At 42.0% G+C, this 24598-nt stretch overlaps 1 protein-coding gene across 2 annotated transcripts; it reads right to left on the reverse strand.

Annotated features, from left to right (window-relative positions):
- Positions 1–1281: 1281 nt before the first annotated feature.
- Positions 1282–24360, reverse strand: disp3 (dispatched RND transporter family member 3; the record flags this gene model as incomplete). 2 transcript variants are annotated; one of them, XM_080738113.1, is made up of 20 exons in its annotated part: positions 1282–2752; positions 2964–3136; positions 3693–3806; positions 5097–5256; positions 6323–6468; positions 7011–7137; positions 7766–7953; positions 8655–8785; positions 8890–9059; positions 9167–9303; positions 9392–9550; positions 10346–10507; positions 16760–16924; positions 17686–17777; positions 17911–18050; positions 18208–18368; positions 20132–20266; positions 21032–21168; positions 22492–22711; positions 23367–24360. In XM_080738113.1, 20 exons carry the CDS (start codon positions 24358–24360, stop codon positions 2396–2398), a joined length of 4068 nt encoding a protein of 1355 aa, XP_080594239.1. In that variant the 3' UTR covers positions 1282–2395. The 2 variants fall into 2 exon arrangements, 1 of the variants encoding a protein (XP_080594239.1); XR_013962554.1 differs by lacking the exon at positions 1282–2752 and having other exon boundaries at positions 3116–3136; positions 6323–6488.
- Between the last annotated feature and the right edge of the window lie 238 nt (positions 24361–24598).

Here is a 24598-nt window from a genome sequence, read left to right on the forward strand (position 1 = left end):
GATCCTCGTAACTTGAAGGGGTGTGCCAGTTAATCCCAATTATCATAGGTAGACGCCCCACATATCCCAATTTGTATCCCTATTACCATAGGGAGCCGCCCACAAATCCCCATACAAGGCACGACTTCATGGCACCGCCTGCAGTCACACCTGTGCTGTGTGTGATTGTAATTTGCTGCACACAGAACACAGGGAATCTAAAAACTCTAAAGCAGTGGTTCTAAACATTTTCATGTCAAGGACCCCCAAATTGACATGCATTCTGCAGACCCCCTGAAAATATGTTCTGCCTGGTAAGATTTTTCAAGATTTATCAAAGTATAAAATAGGTTTAAAGTGGTAAAACTGTTCCTCGTTTTGCTGTGGACCCTAACCCTAACCCTATTGACATTTAAATCCTCTATTATACAACTGTAGAATTGAAGAAACTAAAAGAATACATTATTTTTGCGCAAACATGTCACACTTAAGAACTCAAAGGCCACCCTGAGTGCTCTCCAGTGTGCTTAAATGTTGTCCTAACATAAGAACAAATCACAGAAAAAAATCACAAGAAAACATGGTGTATCTTCTTAAAAACTTCTTAAGAGGGTCTAAGAAGAAATGTCTTCGTGAGAACCGCGTTGGTGAATGAAGCCCAATGTGTAGTGATTTGTTTTAAGACAATCTGTAGGAGTAGTAACAAAAAGTGTGTTTTGAATAGAAGTCAGTGCTTCATTGCATTGTGTGCTATTCATAACCAAGTCCACTGTTCAACTACAAAATAGCCTGAATTAAGTATGCATCTCACATACTGTTTAGACTAGCTGCTAAGCTTTCGGCAAATACAAAAAAGTCATTTGGCACACTAGTAATTTGTCATACTAAATAGTATTATGGGATTTTTGATGCAGCCTATAAACTAGCCTGAATTTAGTATGCAGCAGCAGCATACATACTATTTAGTATCAACCAAGCTTTTGGACATACAAAAAAGTCATTTGGCACACTAAATAGTATGTTTGTATGTGATTTCCGACAGGGGCCATACTCTCAATGGGTGTTTGGCCCACTGGTGGCATGAACAACTAAATTGATCTTGCCCTTGAGTTACAGACATACAGGGACGAAAACATCTCCGGCCTGGAGGAGATGAATAATTGGCTGAAAGTGATGCGTCGCTGTCTAGCTTCATCCCGTACCACTATACTGTTATTGTTATGTGCATGCATACAGAGAAAAAGAGGACGGACAGCAATGCTTTCACAAGAAAAGACCTAAGGCTTTCTGTGCCTTCTTTATTCGACGTTTACAAGTAATGCACACACAATATTCACTGCTTCAAGTGAACACTGACTTACTCCCCCTCTCAAACTCAAACCATTATAGTTTGACATAGTTTGACAAAACGCTTTGACCTTACCTGCGTGTCAGAGAGCCCAGAGGAGAAGGAGCAGAAGTGTGTCACAGTAAGTACTGTCAAGGGTTGTGGAGTAAAAGTAGAGGCTACACCTGAGAAGCTGACATCAAATTAAAACTGCTGCTCCTGGCAAGAATAGAGTGCCTTAAGTCTCCGCCAAAAGAAACAGTTTGAAGAGGTCTTCTTAGTACATAAAAACACAACTAGAAAGAAGTATGATACTTGATGCGCTGTGTAATGTACTGGCATAGCCTAATAAGAACTGGCAGCAGAGATGATATGTTTCAAAATGTGTGAGAGCAGCATATTTAAACATTTACACCACACTACATTTAACAAAAAGTTTGTTACAACCATGTCAGGACATTGGTATAACCTATATTACACGTATGGCTTAATACTGACAAATCACATCCAATGCGAGGAATGATAAGTAAGGCGAGAGAAATGAACTGTGTGATGTCTCATAATAACATTATTTTTGGCTGATTTGAATCAGAGATGAATCAGAAACACTTATCACTATGAATGTCAACGTGCAGTATTCCGTCAGGGGTTCGGCCAGTGTTCAGAACACTCGGGTCAAAGAACAGTGACTCATAAAACATTTCCCAATAACACAACATGTGTCATCTCCACCTCCAGGCTGAAGTAAGCATCTAACAGAGACGTCAAACAGCTCATCCTCAACCCAAACATGGTAGCTCACTATTTTGAATAACAGGATTTTACTTTTTGAGTCCACTGATCAATACTAGCTTAAATTTTCACTTTGTAATCGGTATGTTATCACAGTACGAGTTTGTAATTGTAGAATAAATATTGTAACATCCCTTGAGTTGTAACGTACAACATGTTAATGATCTGACGTCATCTTCCCCCAACCCCAACACTCACAGAATAGACAGCATTTTAGCAGCTTGTCCTCTTGGTCCACCTCTGCTGCAGAGAGGTAAAGCAGTGGCTTGACTGTCATTGGCAGAGCAACAGCTTTGTTTACAGGGTGATTAGACCCCAGGCTTGTGGCCCCAGCTGTCCTCCTGCCCAGCACAGGGCAGCCCCCAGTGCCGTGGTCAACATCACAGCCAGGCTGGCCTTAAGCACAGCCCCGGGGGGTCTGGTGAAGCTGCCAGGGGCCACGCTGGCCAACATGGCCACGGTCACGGTCAGCGTGAACAAGATGGAGACGGCTGTGTTAATGGCAACAATCTGGCCAAACTTGGCAAAAGGCACAATGACACAGAAGAAGAGAGGAACCGTGGAGATCACTGTGGTGACAGCACTGGACACTATGGCAACGCCCACATGGTTGACTGCCTCCAGGGTCCGCCTCTGCCTCTTTGCTGCGAGGCCCTGAAAAACAATGCACCGGCAGATGAATGGAAGGAGACACTCCTATTTGTTTATGGCTCCCGGGGGCAATTCATTCCCTATTAAATACAGCAACTGACTCATCATCAGCTTGACACGGCTCTATGTAAACTGAATATAAGCCCTCGGAGGGAAGTTTGTTCAGATTGCTCTTCACGGTTGAATAACAGTGATCAACAGAGCAGACACATACCAAAGTGTGTCCCGGAGTGGAGGGAACGGTTTCCCAGGCCAATAGGTATCCCTCCACAAGGTGCAGACAGTAGTCGACCGAAGAGCCCACGAGTATCGACAGAGAGATGGCTTCCACCGCTCCCATCTCCCAGCCCAGCAAGTACATGACTGCCACCACCAGACAAACCACTCCTACGAAGAATTTACAGCTCACAATTACAATCCCATGCAGCTGAATTCAGGGAAATAAGGACATCTGGGATGTAATTTAATCCATTGTTTCTCAACGTCTGGTCCGGGCCCACCAGGGATCCAAATGGTGAGTACAAATTAAACTTTGTTTTTTTAATCCACAATCACACTTATCAGCGTTCATTTAACTCTCAGGGCTCTATTATGATCCAGGTCTTATGCCTTAACTTCTTTGCCTTTTTTTACTATATATACATATTTCTTTTAATATTTCAAATAGCTGATCTGCAAGCTCACAACGTGCAGATGTAGATCAGCATTTGAAGTATTTAAAAATGATTTTCAAAATAGTAAAAAAAAAAAAGGCAAAGAAGTTAAGGCATAAGGCATAAGACCTGGATCATAATAGAGCCCTCAGAGTTACCGTCAACAAGGGACCCTTTGGAACCCCTGGTGGTCCCCGCCCGTACCCGACTTTGAGAACCAGTAATTTAATAAATCAACTATAGCTCAAGATTTTTAGCATTCATTAAGTTATATAAAGTTCTAGACTTACCTAGAATGGTAAGCAGTATTGACAGTAGCAGAAGTGGATGTGCAGTAAATACAGACACAGCTGCTACACAGATGGCCAGAGACAGCAGCAGACTCCAGAGGGCACTTTCCACTCCTACAGAGAGACCGGGGAGAAATACCTTCAATTTATGTTCCAGGCACACAGGGGTGTCGCACCAAATTCTGGGCCCTGGGTGCTTTAACTATTGAAAAATAGCAGATATACAAGCTCACAGCTTGTAGATCTGCTATTTTTGAAAAATCTTGAAAATTCATGCAAGTCTTTGAATATTTCAAAATTTAAAAATCTATGTTTCTATGTCAGTGGTGCTCAAATGTCTTCATGTGAGGGACCCCCAAAATGATATGTATTTGGCCACGGACCCCCAACTCAAAATATTTAGTTCCGGGGACCCCCAGAAGCAAAATTAGAGTTACAAATGTTCGCTTAAAAAAATACATATATTCAAAGATTTGCACACATTTTCACGACTTTTCAAAAATAGCAGATCTACACGCTCGCAGCGTGGCACTGTGAGCTTGTATATCTGCTATTTTTCAATAGCTAAAGAAGTATAAAATAATTAAGGCCCCTCCACCATGGGCCCTAGTAACTCAGTCCCACTCCCCCCCCCTTGTGACAGCCCATGCAGGCACACCATGAAACTATGGTGGCCTGGAGGCGCAAAACACAATGACAGTTATGAAAAAATGACCAAATTGCAACACACATCTCAAGAGAACAAATAAGAAATATGCAGTATGGTAAACATAAAGCATGATGACAGTGCCTCTGTTGCCTGAAACTAATTGAAGGATGGGCTGGACGATAGGGCATTCACCAAATATTCGAATATCAAAGTCACTATTCGATGTTGTTCACCGAAGTCGAATATTTTCTGCTTCTTCTTTTTTTTTACTCTCTTTAAAAAATATATAGTTTATAAAGCTTGGCTAGATAGGAAGTCATAAGAATGAGTTGTCAATGCCCCTGGTGGATGAATTTCTTAATGCTCTATACCAGGGGTTCTCAAACCTTTTTAGGCCGTGACCACCAAAATAAACATATTTAAACTGGGGACCCCCACCGTGACAAGCACTTGGATTTGTAGGTATTACATTTAATGTGACTCTGTTCCGCAGACAAATATTGTGAAAATAGCAGATCTACATGCTCACAACGCCTCGCAATGCGAGGCGTTGTGAGCATGTAGATCTGCTATTTTCACAATGTTCGCCTCTTGCTTACTTAATATTTGACAATTTGGCCAGTCCTGTCGAATATTCGACAATTCGAATACTTTGAGGTTGAATATTTCGAATACTAAAAATCACTATTCGTGAATGCCCTACTGGGCGATGGTGGATCTGAGATTATGAATTTACACGACACGTTTTCTCTTGCCTATAATTTCCATGAAAATCTGCTTCCAGTGTTCACAGGTCTGGAACCCTCGTTGCAGGGCAGAGGACGGCGGCAGGGCAGCGAGTTGCTCACGGACAAACGTCTCCCATTGGAGGAAGTCTGAGTAGGTCTGAAAGGAGGATTTCCCCTTGTATGTGGTCTGGGGAATATCAGAAAAGGTGACATAGGGGAAGCAGAGACTGTTATAAATGGCACAGAACACCAGTCGTGGACAAAAGTAAAAATTAAGAAATGCCACTTAAAATTTTGGAAATCAGCCTCATGGTGGCGCTATAACAGGGTGATTTGTGGTTTTACCTATAACTAAACCGATCAGATTCAAACTTTGTAAGTGCACTCCCTAGAGGCCAAGGAAAAACCCTGCTTTTTTCACATCAGCCTTTTATAGCGCCACCATGAGGCTGATGTTTGCAAAACACATTTATGTACACTACTCTTACAGATTTTGTCCAAAAATCCTACAAATCGTTAGGCAGTATCTCGACAGTCATGTGATCGACATCGATCTGTCCGATTTTGCATATTCCATCCTGATTGGCTAAGATTGGCTTCCAAAGTTTGTAGGATTGAGCCGTTTTGAACAAAATGCCTCAAATCACAAATGCAAAGTGCAATTTTCATGAAATCGCACACACACATTCCCACTAGGCCGAGGAAGAAATTTCACTTACATTTTTTTCAGCCTCATGGTGGCGCTATAACAGGCCGATTTGTTGTTTTACCTATAACTCCACCGATCAGTTTCAAACTTTGTAAGCGCACTCCCTAGAGGCCAAGGAAAAACCTTCCCCTGCATTTTTCACATCAGCCTTTATAATAGCGCCACCATGAGGCTGTTTTTTAACAAACACATTTTTGACACTTCACTGTCTCTGAAGCTAACTTGTCCACTCACCTTGGATTGCGTTTGACCCCGCTCATTCATAACCACATAATTCAATACCACCCAATGCACACCCACAACCAACATACGACACCTGGTGGAGACCTGTGCTCGGAAGAGCACTGCTTCTAGTTTTAAATGTATCCATAAATATTATATTACATTAACTCCAATAAAAATGTATATCATTTTTAAAGATAACTCATTTCTCAAGTAAATGTACTACTGACTGCTGAGTACTACAAATGTATTATGGAGAGATACTGTAACAACATTAACAGTAGATACCGGTATATAGTATCAACATTAACAGTATACTCACAGACTCAAAGGCCATGGAGAGCCAGCGAACTTTGCCTCCATGCATTCCCACGGCTCCATGAGACAGTTGTCCAGGTAGGAGATTGGGCTCAGGGAGAGAATGACATTCAGGATGGAGAAGAGGCAGAATGGAGGACAGCTTGTTGCCTGGGATTGAGAGGAGGAGACTGTCATAAGTTATATTAGAGCAGGGGTCTTCAACGTTTTCAGGCCAAGGATCCCTTAGTTGAGAAAGAGATGAAGCAGGGACCCCCACAACCTCTTCATAGATTCCATATAGTTTCATTATTTTACAGCACAATCATTAGTGTATTTTGGATTCATGTGCATTTGTATGCTTCAGATATTTAACTACTGAAACCATCCATACTTAATAAACTTGACCTTTCACTCAGTACTTAGTCTGCTCTTTTGCCCTCAACCCCAAACCTCTTTACCGAAGCCAAAGCTCACAGCGCGAGGCGTTGTGTGCTATTTCTGGCTAAAGTTCTCAGAATATATTATGGACACTAGGGTTCAAGTGGTTAATATAAAAAAGGAGAAAAAAAGTTTCTATCACTCAAAGATTTGGAGAACCCCCTGTAGTAACTCTGTGGACCACCTAGGGGTCCCGGACCCCCAGTTGAAGACCCTTGTATTAGAGACACATTTCATCCAAGGTTGTCAATGTAGTTTCTTGTGAACGTTACCTGAAGGCAAACACTGGGCTCCTCCTGGCTTGACGAGTTGTTTATTTGCACTAATGACTTTACAGATTTTACAAAGATGCCCCATCTCTTGGAAAATATCAAAGTCTGGATCCAATATAACACTGCCCTTTGGAGAGAATGATTCAGATGTCAATACCACAAGAAGAAGAACATTAAGGTTGTGCTGTATTGATTTTGGTGTCACACAGAAACAGTGTTGATTTAGTCGACTAAAACTATGACGGAAAATGTTTGTCGACTGCGTTTTTTTTACTGACGAAAACTAAATAAAAACTAAGCTGTGATGACTAAAACTAAGACTAAATATATTGACAATTTCGTCAGCAAGATAAAAACTAGACTAAAACATTGGGGAGAAGAGAGTCATTTTATGTTTGGTTGCTCTCAGGTGTTGCACATTGAAAATAGCAGATCTACAAGCTCACAACGTGTCGTGCTGCGACGCGTTGTGAGCTTGTAGATCTGCTATTTTCAGCACGCAACCAAGTGTAAAATCAGTCATTGCAATGCCATCAAGGCCTGCTAAAATACATTTCAGTTGACTAAATCAACTGTAGATTTAGTCGCCATAAAATCTTATATTTAGTCGACTAAAATTAGACTAAAACTAAAACTTTTCAGGTGACTAAATTATGACTAAAACTAAATGACATTTTATTCAAAAGACTTATGACTAAAACTAAATCATAATTTGCTGTCAAAAACAACACTGCACAGAAACGGGTTCGCCTCACCATATCGCCAATGACATGGTTGTCCATGCGTTGGGTTCGGTTGACGCCCAGGATTCCAAACACTACAAAGACCATAGCGCCGGTGTCCACAAGAGGACGCACTGCTGGCGGGCCACACACACCACTGAAACACGGATTGAAGCCAAATGTTTTGGATGAATGTGTCATTTTTGCAGCCAATGTAGGATCTTTGAAAATAGAGGAGAAAAACAAAAAAACTCTCATCAGCATTCACCAAAGCTGAGCAGGCAAGCTCTTCAGTAACTTTGTGTTAACCCATTTAGGCCTGAGCACATTATTACGCAATATATTATGCTTTAAATATTGAAAAATAGCAGATATACAAGCTCACAGCGCGGCACCGAGTGCCGCGCTGCAAGCTTGTAGGTCTGCTATTTTTTTTTAATCTTGAAAATTTTTGCAAATCTTTGAATATTTTGACCCGATTCTATAAGTGTCTTCTAAATCCTTCTAAGTGTTTTTGTTTAGTTTTTGTTTCTGTCAGTGGTTCTCAAAATGTTTCATGCCAAGGACCAACAAAACTAAATGTATTTGGCCACGGACCCCCATCTCAAAATATGTTGTTCCAGGGACCCCCCCATCTCAAAATATTGTATCAGGGACCCCCCAGAAGCAAATATTTGAGTTACAAATCTTTCAAAAAGATATATTCAAAGACTTGCCCAAAAAAAAAAAAAAAAAAAAAAAAAAAATATATATATATATATATATATATATATTATATATATATAGTTCTTTAGAGATCTACAAGCTCGCAGCGCGCTGTGAGCTTGTATATCTGCTATTTTTCAAAAGCTAAAGCATTCAATAATTCTAGGCCTAAATATTAATGCTGCTTTCTGACACAACACACTCCTTCCTCACTTACCACTGGGGACGGGGACATAAAAGATACCCTTAGTGGGTCCGTTAGGCCCAAAGCTGATTCCACAGCCAGGCGGATTGGCGCACACCCTGCTGGGATGAGGTCGCAGCCGTTGCTGGGCAAAGTATAGCCTCCTGGAGAGGTGAAATTTGATTCACATCTTGCCTGTGAAAAACAAATCCAACGACTAAACTGATTTATGCATGCTTTGCTTCCCTCAGCTCTCATTCAGTCTCACCTGCTGTTCTGTTGCTGAGAGGATGCCGCGTAGAAAGAGAAATCGTACGTCCACCCGTGGTGGGGATCACACGCATGAGACGAGATCATCCAGCTGGGGTTTGGCCGATAAACATGGGACACACACACCGTCATTCGGGTGCTATAGTTGCTGTGAGGTTGATTATAAGCCTAGTGGGAAAAACAAGATTAGTCATGAAGTTATTAGAGCTCATTTATTGACACAGCACATCTATGAGTAGTGAGTCCTGTCTAATTTGTTTGTTTTCTTTCCTGACCTGAAATGTTGATACTTCTCCGTGTTCTAGGCTTAACAGCTTCCATGGTGAGGGAACGCTGGCGTTAAGGGAGTAGCGGTAAATGGGGGTAGAAACTCCTAACTCCAACTTCGAGATGAATACTGTCATCAACGGGCCTACCGTAAGACAAGTGCAAAAGTGTTGGGCAATATTCCATGCCATGTTTTTCCAAGTATTCTCAAAAATAACCAAAGGATCCTTTACCTGTAGTGTTGGAGCTAGGGCTTGGCTTCATTGGATCCTTCTGAAACAAAGTGGAATTTGCAGGGCTATGTGTATTCCCAGGGTGGGTGGAAAACTTGAACGTCGATGTGGTCGTGTGTCCAGGACTGGACAAAGAATGGGGCTTCTCCATAAACACTCCTGCATGACACAATGCACATTTTAGCAATGGTTCCCAACCTTTCAGGTCGAGACCCAAAAGAGAGATTAGACATTTGCCCGAGACCCAAACTAGTGAAAAAAGCAGATCTACAAGCACACAACGTGTCGCTTCGAGCCGCGAAGCAAGCTTGTATATCGGCTATTTTCACTACTTCTTAAACATTTGTTTTCACATTTTTTGATTTGTCTATTATTTATTAATGAAAAAAAGAGAGAAACCATTGCCTTTCTTTAATTTGTGAAAATCAAAACAACAAACAAACAAAATGTAGGGAACAAAAAATTAAGGGGACCCATAAAAATTATGTCCAAATGGGTCCCAACCAGTGTTTGTTAACCAGTGTTTTAGAGCAGTGGTTCTCAACCTGTGGTTCTCAACATTATTTTGGGGGGGGGGTCCCCAGATGATTATAAGCTTAATGTGAAACATTGTTTTGTAGACCAGTAAACAGACCAACATACAGTTTTAGTATAGAGGGTGATCTGCACTTTTCTAAAGTGACAATTTAAGGACTTTTTAATACCTCTAAAATGACAAATTAAACATTGGCCATATTGTCAAAAATTAGAGGCAGAAATTGTGAAAATAGATCTGCTATTTTCACAAAATGTAATGCCTCTTAACTCTTAGAGCTTGTCAGGGTGGGGGTCCCCAGTTAAAATATGATTATTTTGGGTGTCGTGGCCTGAAAAGGTTGAGAACCACTGTTTTAGAGATCCGAGTGCTGGACAAGAGAATAGGTCCCTTTGTCTCTGACGTACAGAGGGTCTCACCAGAGCACATGGGGCAAGCAATGCCCTGACCACTGAGATTGCTTCTCAGCGCCAGTAGAGTCTGGAGGTTAGTGTCAGGACGGAACAATAGAGGAGCATGAGTGGCAGGCCTCAGGAGACAGCAGCAACCAGCAGATAAAAGCAGAACGAAGAGGTACACACCTGAGGACGAGGAGAAAGAGAATGGTAAACAATGACGACAAGGAAGAGGAAGTTACACCGTATCTCTCAGTTTAGGCCATGAACTTAACGCCTAGTGTTTTTTTGTTTGTAATTTGAATGCGCCAGACTAAATTTTTATGTTTATGCAAATGTTTGTTTGTGTATTATTTTACCCGAACACACAACAATACAAATCCCAATCAATGATTCATTGAAATGGTTATGAATGATTGAATCTTGAATCTGTGACAGTGACAGAACAGCTGAGGGACACACAAGGAGCCGCCAGTATGTACAGACAATTACAATCACTTTTGAATAGGGTGTATGAATAATTAATTGTACCTGCTTGCTCACCTCAGGAGGGAAAGAGTAAACGAAGTTGCTTGGAAATGGCATATCTTTTTTAAACAACTGGAAGAAACAATAACTAGAAAGTTACTAACTTGGCAAATCTTTGCCAAGAGGCAGGGTCTTCAACGTTTTCAGGCCAGGGACCCACACATTGATGGGGAGATGGAGCAGGGACCCCCTACCTCGTAGGGTGGGGGTGGGGTTACAACATATATTGTACTGTATATGCAGGGCTGCCAAAATTGGACTGTCAGAATCCAGGAGATGTTGCTGCATGGTGAATTTTGCGAGTTTGATACTTTTATCAGGTTACTAGCATTGGAAAATTATGGGTACAATTTTGAACTTGTAGATCAGATTACAGATTGAAGAAAGAACACATTAACATTCATTTGTGTAAGCTACACTCCTATTATTCAATGCTGGAGTATTTCAACGTAACTTTACAAACTGACGGCAATCATACAAAATAATGCTTGAAGAGTAAAAGACCATTGCAAATTCCCTGTATACTCGCCCATTTAGATGGAAACAGACAGATCGCAGGTTCAAGTCCCATACTGTCAAGGTACATGGAGGACCATTGGGAGGGGTGTCCCTCCCCCTGTTTCCTGAGAATTAAAGGCGGTCCGACTTGGACCTCATTTGCATGAGTTTTTTTTCCCTCCAGGTGTTTCGCCAGTTTTCACCTTGATGGGACTCACTTTTCTCCGGGTGTTTCGCCTTGATGGGACTCACTTTAGAGATGAAACCACAAGCCAGTAGGCTACGTTTAAATATGTATTAGTTGTACCAGACAACAGGCCAATTCTTAATGTTATTCCCTGACACCAATGATTTGCAACATCATGAAACCATCATGGCAGTTGCAAAGAGTTGCTTTGGTGCGATTGACCTTAGAACAGTTTTGTTGCAAGGAGTTGCATGGCGAATAATTAGTGTAAAATTCAATAAAACACAGGGAAAATATATGTTAATATTAAGTTCTTGGGGGAGGACCCTCAGACCCCATTTAGGGAATCTCCCCCCTACCCCCTTAAATTTTTTTAAATAGAAATGTTATTGGTTCTGACATTCCAATGTTGCCAACCCTGCATATGGTCTAGTGGACTGATGATTGGTCTCTCAGTTCAGAGCAGCCATGTTCAAATCCCAGTTCTCCCATAGCTCACTGTTCTTTTACTTGGACCTTTTCAAGGTTCAAATACAAAAGAATGACTCAAGAGCAATCAAAAGTTAGTGAGAGATGGAGTAGTGGTCTGAAGATCAGACCCTCATTGCTGATGTTCCATGTACAAATCTCAGCCCTCCTACATTGCTGTTTTACTTTGACATTTTCATGGGTAAAGTACAAAATAATTACTCAAAAGCACCAGATGCTTTTAAGATTGGAGATGGTGTAGTGGTCTAAAGATCAGACTTAAGGTGCAGAGGTTCTGTGTTCAAAACCCAGTCACCCTACTAATTGCTGCTCTATTACTTGGATCTTTTCAAGGTTAAAATACAGATAAGTACTTAAAAGCACCAGGAGCTAACTATGGTGAGAGATGGTGTAGTGGTCTAAAGGTTAGACTCTCAGTGCGGAGCTTCTGTGTTCAAATCTCACTCCTCCTATGTTGCTGTTTTACTTTAACATTTCTTTCAAGGTTAAAATATAAAAGAGTTAGTCAAAAGCACTGAAAAATGCGTCTAGTGGTCTAAAGATCAGACCCTCAGTTCAGAGGTCTCATCTTCAAATCTGAGTTCTCGTACAGATCATTGTTGTTACTTTTCAAGGTTAAAATACAAAAAAGTATTCAAAAGCACCAGATAAAGCCTGCTGTGGGAGATGGTGTAGTGGTTTAAACGTCAGACTCCGAAGGCAGAGGTCACATGTTCAAATCCATTCCTGTAGTGCTTTGCCCTTTTCAAGGCTAAAATAGAAGAGAACAACTCAAAAGCACCAGGAGATGCCTGTTGAGGGCCCAAAGGTGCCTTGGCTCAATGGTATGGTCGCTTGATCGGTTGTCCCTGTTACAGGCAGGTTTCAGACAGGTTCAAGTCCCATGCCCAAGGTACACGGAGGACCATCGTGGAGGGGTGTCCCTCCCCCTGTTTCCTGAGCGCTAAAGGTGGGGGGTTATATCTGAAAGAACTCTGTCCAACTAATATTTTACTGAAAAAACATTCCACTGACATACCTTCAGACCACCGGAAGTCTTTGAGAAAATTGAGACGATTTTAGCTTTAAAAAGGTCAATGCACTCCGGCAATGGACTGTAGGATGAGCGGGACTTGAACATGGAACCTCTTGACTGAGAATCTGAGCGCTAGACCATTAGGCCATCTCTCACTGTAATGTGCTTGGGTGCTTTTGAGTACTTATCTGTATTTTAACCTTGAAAAGATCCAAGTAATAGAGCAGCAATTAGTGGGGTGACTGGGTTTTGAACACAGAACCTCCGCACCTGAAGTCTGATCTTTAGACCACTACACCATCTCCAATCTAACAACATCTGGTGCTTTTGAGTAATTACTTTGTACTTTACCCATGAAAGTGTCAAAGTAAAACAGCAATGTAGGAGGGCTGAGATTCTGGAACAGGAGACATGGTCAAATAACAGGAGGGTTGGCAGGTATGCTGATGAGAGATGGTCTACCCTAGCTGTCTAAAGATCAGCCTCTCAGTGCTGAGGTTCCAGGTTCAAATCTCAGTCCTTTTATGTTGCTGTATTACTTGGACCCTTTTCAAGGCTAAAATACAAAAGAATTAGTCACAAGCACCAGGAGCTATCTATGGTGAGAGATGGTGTAGTGGTCTAAAGGTTGGACTCTCGGTGCAGAGCTTCCGTGTTCAAATCTCACTCCTCCTATGTTGCTGTTTTACTTTAACATTTCTTTCTAGGTTCAAATATAAAAGAGTTAGTCAAAAGCACTGGAAAATGCGTCTAGTGGTCTAAAGATCAGACCCTCAGTTCAGAGGTCTCATTTTCAAATCTGAGTTCTCGTACAGATCATTGTTGTTACTTGTCGAGGTTAAAATACAAAAAAAGTATTCAAAAGCACTGGATGATGGTCTAGTGGTTTAAACGTCAGACTCCGAATGCAGAGGTCACATGTTCAAATCCATTCCTGTAGTGCTTTGCCCTTTTCAAGGCTACAATAGAAGAGAACAACTCAAAAGCACCAGGAGATACCTGTTGAGGGCCCAAAGGTGCCTTGGCTCAATGGTATGGTCGCTTGATCGGTTGTCCCTGTTACAGGCAGGTTTCAGACAGGTTCAAGTCCCATGCCCAAGGTACACGGAGGACCATTGTGGAGGGGTGTCCCTCCCCCTGTTTCCTGAGAGCTAAAGGTGGGGGGTTATATCTGAAAGAACTCTGTCCAACTAATATTTTACTGAAAAAGATCTCATCCACATGCCTTGAGACCACTGGAAGAATTTGAGAAAATTGAGACAATTTTAGCTTTAAAAAGGTCAATGCACTCCAGCGATGGACTGTAGGATGAGCGGGACTTGAACATGGAACCTCTTGACTGAGAGTCTGAGCGCTAGACCATTAGGCCATCTCTCACTATAATGTGCTTGGGTGCTTTTGAGTAGTTATCTGTATTTTAACCTTGAAAAGATCCAAGTAATAGAGCAGCAATTAGTAGGGTGACTGGGTTTTGAACACAGAACCTCTGCACTTGAAGTCTGATCTTTAGACCACTACACCATCTCCAATCTAAAAACATCTGGTGCTTTTGAGTAATTACTTTGTACTTTACCCATGAAAATGTCAAAGTAAAACAGCAATGTAGGAGGGCTGAGATTTGTACATGGAACATCAGCAATGAGAGTCTGATCTTCAGACCACTACTACATCTCTCACTAACTTTTGAGTGCTCTTGAGTAATTCTTTTGTATTTGAACCTTGAAAAGGTCCAAGTAAAAGAACAGTGACCTATGGGAGAACTGGGATTTGAACATGGCTGCTCTGAACTGAGAGACCAATCATCAGTCCACTAGACCATATGCAGGGTTGGCAACATTGGAATGTCAAAACCAATAAGATTTCTATTTCTATTTTTTTAAGGGGGTAGGGGGGAGATTCCCTAAACGGGGTCTGAGGGTCCTCCCCCAAGAACTTAATATTAACATATATAAATTTTCCTGTGTTTTATTGAATTTTACACTAATGATTCGCCATGCAACTCCTTGCAACAAGTCAACCGCACCAAAGCAACTCTTTGCAACTGCCATAATGGTTTCATGATGTTGCAAATCATTGGTATCAGGGAATAACATTAAGATTTGGCCTTTTGTCTGGGACAACTAATACATATTTAAACGTAGCCAACTGGCTTGTGGTTTCATCTCTAAAGTGGCCGTACCACTGCCATTTATAAACATATTAACTGAGAACCAATGTCAATCTATCAATCTATCACTAACAATCTGTCAATTGCACACAAATCATGTATACAAGCTATTCAAAAGAGACAGAATCATATTTTTAATTAAAAAAACAATATATATATATATATATATATATATATACACACACACAGTATATTTATATATATATATATATATATATATATATATATATATATATACACACACACAGTATATATATATATATATATATATATATATATATACACACACACACACACATATATACACAGTATATATATATATATATATATATATATATATATATATATATATATATATATATATATATATTTCTTTCCCCAACAATTTTGGGGACCCCTTGCAGTATCCCCGTGGACCGCCATAGGGGTCGCGGACCCCCGGTTGAAGATCCCTGCTCTAATACCTTTCTCCATTTTTCTCTCTGACTTAACACTGCTTGGTCTCATTTGAATGTGCGCAGTCACACTTAAGACTCTGAAAGAGATAGCGTAGCGTGTGATTAATAGTTGTAGCTCATCTATGTACTTGAACAAGCAAGTAACTTTACATTAAATTAAGATTCATTAAATCAACTGACAAATTTAACATGGCAAAAGATTTCCACCATTGAATTATATCAAACAGTGTTCAGTTAAATTGGCAAACAAAAAAGTGCTCCACATTACAAAAAGCAGCTGTCGACAGTGTCGAGAGTGTGTGTTGTAATGTGCATGTTGCGTCTCAAGTCCTTAAATTATATCCTATTTCCTACTCTTCTTTCCTACTTCCTTGTATGTTACAAGGTATTTTGATACAAGCAAGGAAATAGTAACCAGAAAATAGGATCTAATTTAAAGTGCAGGCACCATACAATTTACCTTGTCAAACTGTTGACTAATGTCTCCAAAGGTCCCCCTAAGTATTTTTGGAGCTGTGTGGAGCTCCCTATACGTGGCCGTGTGTGTATCCGTCTATGTGGGTCCGTATGTAGCCCCGTCTATGTGGGTCCGTATGTAGCCTCAAGAATGTGGTGAAGTACCTTTTATGACCACACATGTTAAGGGAGGGGCGCTGTTTTCAACTGCAATACACACACACACACACACACACACACACACACACACACACACACACACACACACAGCTCCACTTCGAACAGAGGTTCGATTTTAACATATATTTGAGTCATATTAGTTTGAAAATACATAGTAACAAAGATCAACTGCCGCCATTTTGGGAAATAACTTTGGAAATAAAGTTGTCCCGTGAAGATGACGAAAGCAAGCAAATCTCTCTTGCCCTCTTGTCTCAGTGGAATGCAAACTGGACACGCCCATTTCTGAGAGAAGAATATGGAGAGGGCGAGGAAGAGAGTGAGAGGGTGAGATTGAAAGAGGGCGGAGAGGAAGAGTGGGAGTGAGAGGAAGAGGGAGAGAAAGGCTATTTCACCCATAACCCGCCACGAACAATCTCAGTGAACTCTTGCAGTGGGTGTGGCCACTGGTCACTCTCACCTAGAATAGCCTTTCGCCTCTGTACAACTGGCTCTGCCACCAAGTGCTTCAGGGCCCACTGGAGATTTGTGCTCACCACACCCACGTTGTGCTTCCCTGAGGTAGAGAGAGGTGTCTCCACAGACAGGGACAGGATGGCTGCATCTCCGTCTGCGTCACAGGACCCTGGGAGAGGCAAATAGCTGTGCTCAGTGGTGCCTTGGACACCAGCGGTTTTACAAGCCAATATCATTCTTCACCCATCATTCATTCTTCACCCATCATTCATTCAATACCAGGGAGATCAGGGGCGTCACAAGGGGGGGAAAATTGGGACTGAGTTACTAGGGCCCGAGGTGGAGGGGCCTTAATTATTTTATACTTTAGCTATTGAAAAATAGCAGATATACAAGCTCACAGCGCGGCACCGAGTGCCGCGTTGCGAGCTTGTTGATCTGCTATTTTTGAAAAATCATGAACATTTGTGCAAATCTTTGAATATATGTATTTTTAATCGAACATTTGTAACTTAAATTTTGCTTCTGGGGGGTCCCTGGAACTAAATATTTTGAGATGGGGGTCCGTGGCCAAATACATGTCATTTTGGGGGTCCTTCACATGAAAAACCTTGAGCACCACTGACATAGAAACGTAGGTTTTTCAAAGACTTGCACAAATGTTCACGATTAAAAAAAAATAGCAGATCTACAAGCTCGCAACGCGGCACTCGGTGCCGCGCTGTGAGCTTGTATAAGTGCTATTTTTCAATAGTTAAAGCACAAAATAATGCGTAATAATGCGCTCCCAGTCTAAATAGGTTAAACCCCCTAACCCATATGAAGAACATTCATGGGGGGCCCGCAGTGAATCCTTGTACCCAGGGCCTAGAATTTGGTGCGACACCCCTGCCCATCATTCATTCAATACCCGGGAGATAACAATCTCACCTGGCTCCATCTCCACTGACAAGAGTGCTACATCATCATCATCATCCGACAAAGGACTGTGGCTCGCTGACAGGCCCACAAATGACTTCCACCTTTAACAGGGGGAGGAAGGTCGGTGAGAGAGAGAGACAGATGCTATAGCTACAGAAATCACATCTCACTCACGGTGGCACTCAGCATGTACAAACTGCCACTCAAGCGAGAAGAAAGGAAACCTTGCCGTACCATTTCAACCAGGCGTGTTCTTGGACTTGAACACACTGGATCCAGATGCACAGGGCTGCAGGCATTAGGATGGACACTGAAAGCCAGCAGCAGCTGACAATGAGGGCCATGAATAGACCAAAGTCATGCACGGCTGGGATCTAATTGGCAGTTAAAAAGAAGAGCAGAGGACGTTAGGCGACTCATTTTGTGCTTATCACGTTAAATTGACACTTCTGAGAGTCTCTCATTAGGAGAATAAGTCACACACTATATTCTCAAATCCTATTAGATCTTGGGTTTCGCTGTTGTGATTACCTGAGAGAAGGTATTAGCAGCATAGGCGGCCGCTGTGGTGAAGGAGGTAAGGAACGTTGCTCGGCCAGCTGTTTTGATTGTGTACACCATACGCTCCTCTGGCTTATGCAGATGAGAGGCCTGTCTGAAGGTACTGATGAAGACGAATACATCATCCACACCTGGCAATAGGTAAGAGAATGATAAGAGTCACAGCCAGACCTCCATTGTGATATTGTAGTCTAAATCAGTGGTTCTCAACATGTGGGTCGGGACCCCCCACCCAGGGATCCCCAAATTATTTTGGGGGGTCCCCAGATGATTAACTTAATGTGAAACATTTTTTTCTCACTTAACAGTAAACGAACTAACATAAAGTTAAAGTGTAAAGAGGGTATCTGCACATTTCCAAAGTGACAATTTAAGGACTTTATAATACCTCTAAAATGACAAATTGAACATTAGCCAAATATTAGAGGCAGAAATTGTGAAAATAGCCGATCTACATGCTCACAACGCCTCGTAGATCGGCTATTTTCACAATAAAACCGTGTTATACAATATGTAATGCCTCAACTCTTAGTGCTCGTCAGGGTGAGGGGGTCCCCACTCCCAGTTCAAATATGATTATTTTGGAGGTCGCGGCCTGAAAAGGTTATTTGGCCGAATGCATTCACACATAATGTTTATTTGACAGGGACAATACAAAAAAAATCACACCCGTGTGAAGTGGAGCTGTGTGTGTGTGTGTGTGTGTGTGTGTGTGTGTGTGTGTGTGTGTGTGTGTGTGTGTGTGTGTGTGGAACTGTGGATCATGTGTACCGATTTTTGTGACATTTGAAGAAAATATGTAGGAAAAGGAGCAAAAAGTGTGTTTTGGAGAAAATTCAAGATGGCGGAAAATCTATCATGGCGCAAATGGGCGTGGCCTATATGGGGAGATGCGTCATGGCCCAAGGAATGCAGGGAAAAAATATTTTTAATTTTCCGACCTACGGTTCAAGAGTTACAGGCCAAAACGTAAAGTGGGGTGTTATGGCGCCACCATGCGGCCAAATGACACAATTATTTTTTATTTAATCCTTGAAATCATTATGAACCTCCTCTCCAAGTCTTGAAACTCTAGCCCCTATGGTTTGCGAGAGACAAATAATTGAATGTGAGTTTTTATCCAAAATATTGTTATTATACATTTTTCTCCCCATAGAGAATGACATTATTGTAAAGAAACAGGACACTAGCGGAAGAAGGACAGCGTGTGTGCTGCTCGGATCCAATAAAAAAAAAAGATTTTGTTTGTTTTTATAACTTGATACATTGTTACACCTAGAAACACTGTTCAAACTTTATCATGTTCAGCTTACTGTACCATTTGCCTGAAAATGAATATTTGAAACGTTTCATAGTTTTAGAGATCTACTCCTTTAAAAATTCTGAAAATGTACATGGTGCTCAATGGCAGATTTGTGCACCTCACCTCACCTTTGAAATAATTTGTTTTTGAAATATTTAACTTTAAGCGCCCAATGCATTGTCAATGACAATGGTCATTTAAAGGAGAGAAAATTTGAAATGAGCCATCACTGTCAATTGCTCAGATGCAGATTTGATCCCATGACCTTTTGATCATTAGTCAAGACTCAAGAGCTCTTCTACTACCTGTCAGAAACTCATGGATTGCTCTCTTAGTGTTCCTGAAGTGTTCTTTTATTTATTCTAGCCTTGAAAGGTTAGGGTTAGGGTTAAAGTATTAAATATCTCCAAAAATACAAAAGATTTCAAAGAAAAACGTTCAAGCAGAGAATGAAAAGAAAGACAAAAAAAAAAAACTGCCGGGCCGGGTGTCCATTATGAATTTCAGGTAGTTGGTAACCCTATACACAAGGTTGGGTTCTGTGTACACATACTGTAACAACACAAGCATTATGTATTTATGTCTCCTCACCAATTCCGATGATAACAAAGGCAGCCACTCCATTAAGAATGCCGAGATACCTCACCCCGAAGACAACATGGTACAAGAAAAGAGCCATGAGGCAGCTCAGTCCAATGCTAGCCAGTCCAAAGAATGTCAGAAAGACTGCGAGAGACACCCAAACAGAAAAAAGACAGGCAGTAAGTACAGTATATCAGCATTTGACCTGCCAAATTTGAAACTGAAAGACTGACAGCAGATAGTTCAGGAGGTCGACCTATTTAAACTAGACCAGGTCAACCTGGTTGTGCCAGACCCCCTGTCTGTCATCATCATTTATGACATCATGCCTTTTGTAGGCATGTCATCATCATGTCATCATCATATATACCCTTTATATAGAAAAGGGACAGACCGACATTTGCTTATGTAGGCCTACCCATTTCATGGGTCTGGCAACAAGATGGGGTTAGGCCTGTCACAATTATTACATAATAATCACCTAATCACAATTATTTGAGATCCTTGCAATTATTTTTGCATAATCATCATAATAATTAATTTTCAAACAAACACAAATGATCATCTACCAGCTCATTGTGTTGTGAAAGTATAAAATGATTAAATATGTCAGTCATTGCTTTGAATATTTAAGTTATTTGTCATATCTGCCCTGTGCAATGTTTGTTTACAATGCATGTTCCAGTGTTCAATGCCAAAAAACACAATTAAATTGTTAATCACAATTATTTGTATGACAATTAATCATGACCTCTAGACAGGGTATAATGATGGCATGGACATTTCTCGTTTGGGTTTTGAGCTAAAAGTTTTGGGAACCACTGTTCTAGACATGGAGCTTACCACAGAGATATGTTGTAATAATACATATAAAAGGGTACATATTAATTATATAAGGTCATGCTGCACCAGAGAAGGAGGTGAGGACAAAGACCAGCACGGTGATGCAGGCTCCACTGATGATGGCCAGCATCATGTCATTGTAGAAGGTATGTCTCACTTCGTCATCGAACAGCTCTGTTCCCCCATACAGCACCTTCACCTGGCTGAAGAGAAAATATACACAATCATTTTTGCATTTATTTATCATTAAAATCTTAAGTGTTTTGCAAAGTAGTTGGGGGGCCCACTTGCAATATCCTCACGGCCCACCATGGGCTCCGGGCCACAGGTTGAGAATCAGTGTTTTGATATAAAATATGCACTGCATGCATATGCATGTACCGTATATCATGACCTTGGAATTGTAAGGTCTGCATTCAGGGTGGTTTTGAGATATTACATCTAATATGGCAAAAAATCTGAACTATCCCTATAGGTGGGGTTGGTGAAAGGGCCTTTCTGTGTGGAGTTTGCATGTTCTCCCCGTGTCTCCTAGGGTTGATACCCTCACAAAAACATGCAGTAATCCTGGTCTCTATAATGCCTCAGCCTGGCCAGCCGGGGCGCCTGATGGAGGGGAAAGGAACTGGTTGGAATAACGTGTTCCTTCCACAGCCACACACTACGTCCAAGAAGCTCTCCCCTGTCAGGTGATAAGAAACAGCGTGCTCACTCCTCATGCACTGAAGGAAGCATGAGCTCAGTTTGGGGCCCTCCCCAAGTTGGCAGAGGGAGAGCAGAGCCCAGGATTACAGCTTAGGCAATTGGCACTGGGTGAAAAATGGGTTACAAAATCGTGGGATAAAAATTTTGGAAAAAAAGAATCAGAACTATCAAATATTGACCAATCAGAAGAGGGGGCATGGCTAATTTAAACCAATGAAGGACGAGGATGATGACACCACCCACAAGTCTGAGCGACAAACCGCTGAAAAGATATAGCAAATAAAAGGAACTATCAAATATCAACCAATCAGAAGAGGGGCGGGGCTAAGCTACACCAATGAAGGACAATGACTCTGAACCAAGTCAAATGACACCGCCCACAAGTCTGAACGACAAACATTTGAAGAGTTATTGGAGAAAATAGGATCTATCAGCTATCGACCAATCAGAAGAGGGGGCGGGGCTAAATTACACCAATTAAGGACAAGGATACTGACATTTTCAAAAACACCATTCATTATCGGGAAGAATAATAATCTTTGCTATTACAATGGTATATACTGTGCAGTGCTCGGGCCCTATAAATATTGGGCTATGTTACTGTACCATAGTGAAGTATGGTATAATTAGGCCTACGTGACTGAATATAGTAATGACTACTATATTCATAAACACGGCACTTTGTGATACATTGTGAATGATAATAATAATAAAACTTTATTTGTATAGCACCTTTCATGACATGAAATGCAGCTCAAAACGCTTTACAGAGCATGTTCTTATCAGTGAAGAATTAGTGAATATCCTCACACTGTGCCTACCTGGTGGACTGCTTGGCCAGGATTTTAGCATATTGCACCACAAAGCTTTTGAAGCGGCTCCTCTGCTCTTCCGCTCTGTCCTGGACAGAGTAGTAAGATGGGAGCGGAGCTCCAAAGTGGATTTCACTTCGCAGAAGAGAGGAGGAGAGATGCTCGGGGGACAGACTCTCATCCACGTACCAGTAGAACTGTGGGTGTGTGATGGCCAGGCTCAGAGACCCTGCGGGATAAACCAAAGACAAGGTAAAACATCACCAACCCTATCACGAAGTTGAAAATACCACTCTTCCCCCCCCCCCCCCCCCCCCCCCGCAACCCCACACATACTTGCACACACACACACACACACACACACACACACACACACACACACACACACACCCCATGTAAACAATTAAAACTACATGAAAAAGGTTATGGAAAAAACACGGCCTGCTCACGCATTAGGAGGGTAGTATGAGTAAACAGAAAAAGTAATGGGTGTCTCTATCATGGTTAAAATGGAGTTTGAAGTTACAAAGGGTGTGTATGTGGAGAGGCCCTGAGCCAGGGGGGACAGATAACATTTACATCAAATATTTAAATATTGAATGAAGTAAATTAAAAACTGTTCAGGGTGTTAAAAAAAAGCCTGATTAGATGATAAAGTGACCAAATTTGTTTTTGTAAGTGGAATATCCCTTTAAAGCACAAAATAATGCGTAGGTCTACTAATAATGCATTCCCAGTCTAAATGGGTTAAACCCCCTCCCCCTATGAAGAACATTCGTGGGGGGCCCGCAGTGAATCCTTGTACCCAGGGCCCAGGCCAGAATTTGGTGCGACACCATGAACACATGCTTTAAAAGACTTAAGAACGTGACTTTTAATCCCACCATGGATGTCAGCCAGGTCAGGGCCCATGCCATCGTAGTAGATTTTCCCTCCTCGTTCACTGGGGAAGAGGTAGGACAGGAGAGAGCTCGGTGGGGAACAGTAGGAGGGTCCCAGGGGGAGGTCCCTCAACACCTCCAGGGGCTTCCAGCAGAACTGATGGAACTGGGGATGCTGCATGAGCAGGTGCTCCACATTATGGATGGTCTGTAGACGCTCAGGTGTGAAGATGTTGCGGTCGCCCTCCCCTTGAGCGACGAACACCAGCTCGATCCGCCACAGAGCCTGGCTCTGCACGTACGAGTAATTCGGTGTGAGTCTGCGCTTCCTGGTGAGAGGCAGAGTACTATTTCTACCCCACGGTCTCTCTGCTGGCTTTGCTTTACTGGCTGTCACGCTCTTGTGAGTCTCCGTCTCCCGCTCACTGCCCAAACAACCCTTTGTCCTCTCATCTGCACTCTCAGCTGCTCTCTTGTGTCGAGCCTCTGTTTGTAATTGTAATGGGTTATTTGGAAAGGAGGTAGAATAATTGTTTAATGCTGCATGATCTCCCTGCCTGCCCAGCTTTTCCAGCAGAAGATCCAGCAGGGCTGTGGATTCGCCCTCATCCAAGTCGCGCCTTCGTCTGTCCCATGACCCCAGCTGAGTCTTGACAGCGACCGTGAGGGCATCGAACCGCTCTGCGGAGAAGTGACTGTGGACCTCAAAGGCACTGTAAGAGAGGTCTATGTCCAGTGGGGGGCAGTAGAGGAACATGTAGGCAGACAGGGCGCAGGGAAGCAAGATTCCCACCCCTAGAACGAGCCCACTGGTCCAGGGCTGTGTGCATACATAGCCCACTGCCCTCCATAGTCCACACACTCCACTATGTCCAGAGAGGCAGCTCCCTCCTGCTGTTGGTGGAACAACTGCCTCTTCTTCGTGCTCCACTGCTTCCTCCTCTTCATCTCCCCGCCAGCTGGTTTGAAATACCAACAGCTCATCTTCAAAGTCCATGTTGGCACCTGTCACAGAGAAACACAGCACTTGATCATCACTCATAGGCAGTGGTGCAAAGTCATTAAATACATTTTCTCAAGTAGGCTAGGCTACACTGTTAAGTATCATTTTGAGGTTCTTTTACTTTTCCATTAGTTGATGCTTTATATAGTTCTACTTTACTACATTTCAGAGGCTAAATGTACTTTGTACTTTTCACTCCACTACAATTATTTGACAGCTTTATCGCTCGCTC

This window comes from Nannobrachium achirus, assembly GCF_963921795.1.
Source record: "Nannobrachium achirus genome assembly, chromosome: 12".
Taxonomy (NCBI): domain Eukaryota; kingdom Metazoa; phylum Chordata; class Actinopteri; order Myctophiformes; family Myctophidae; genus Nannobrachium; species Nannobrachium achirus.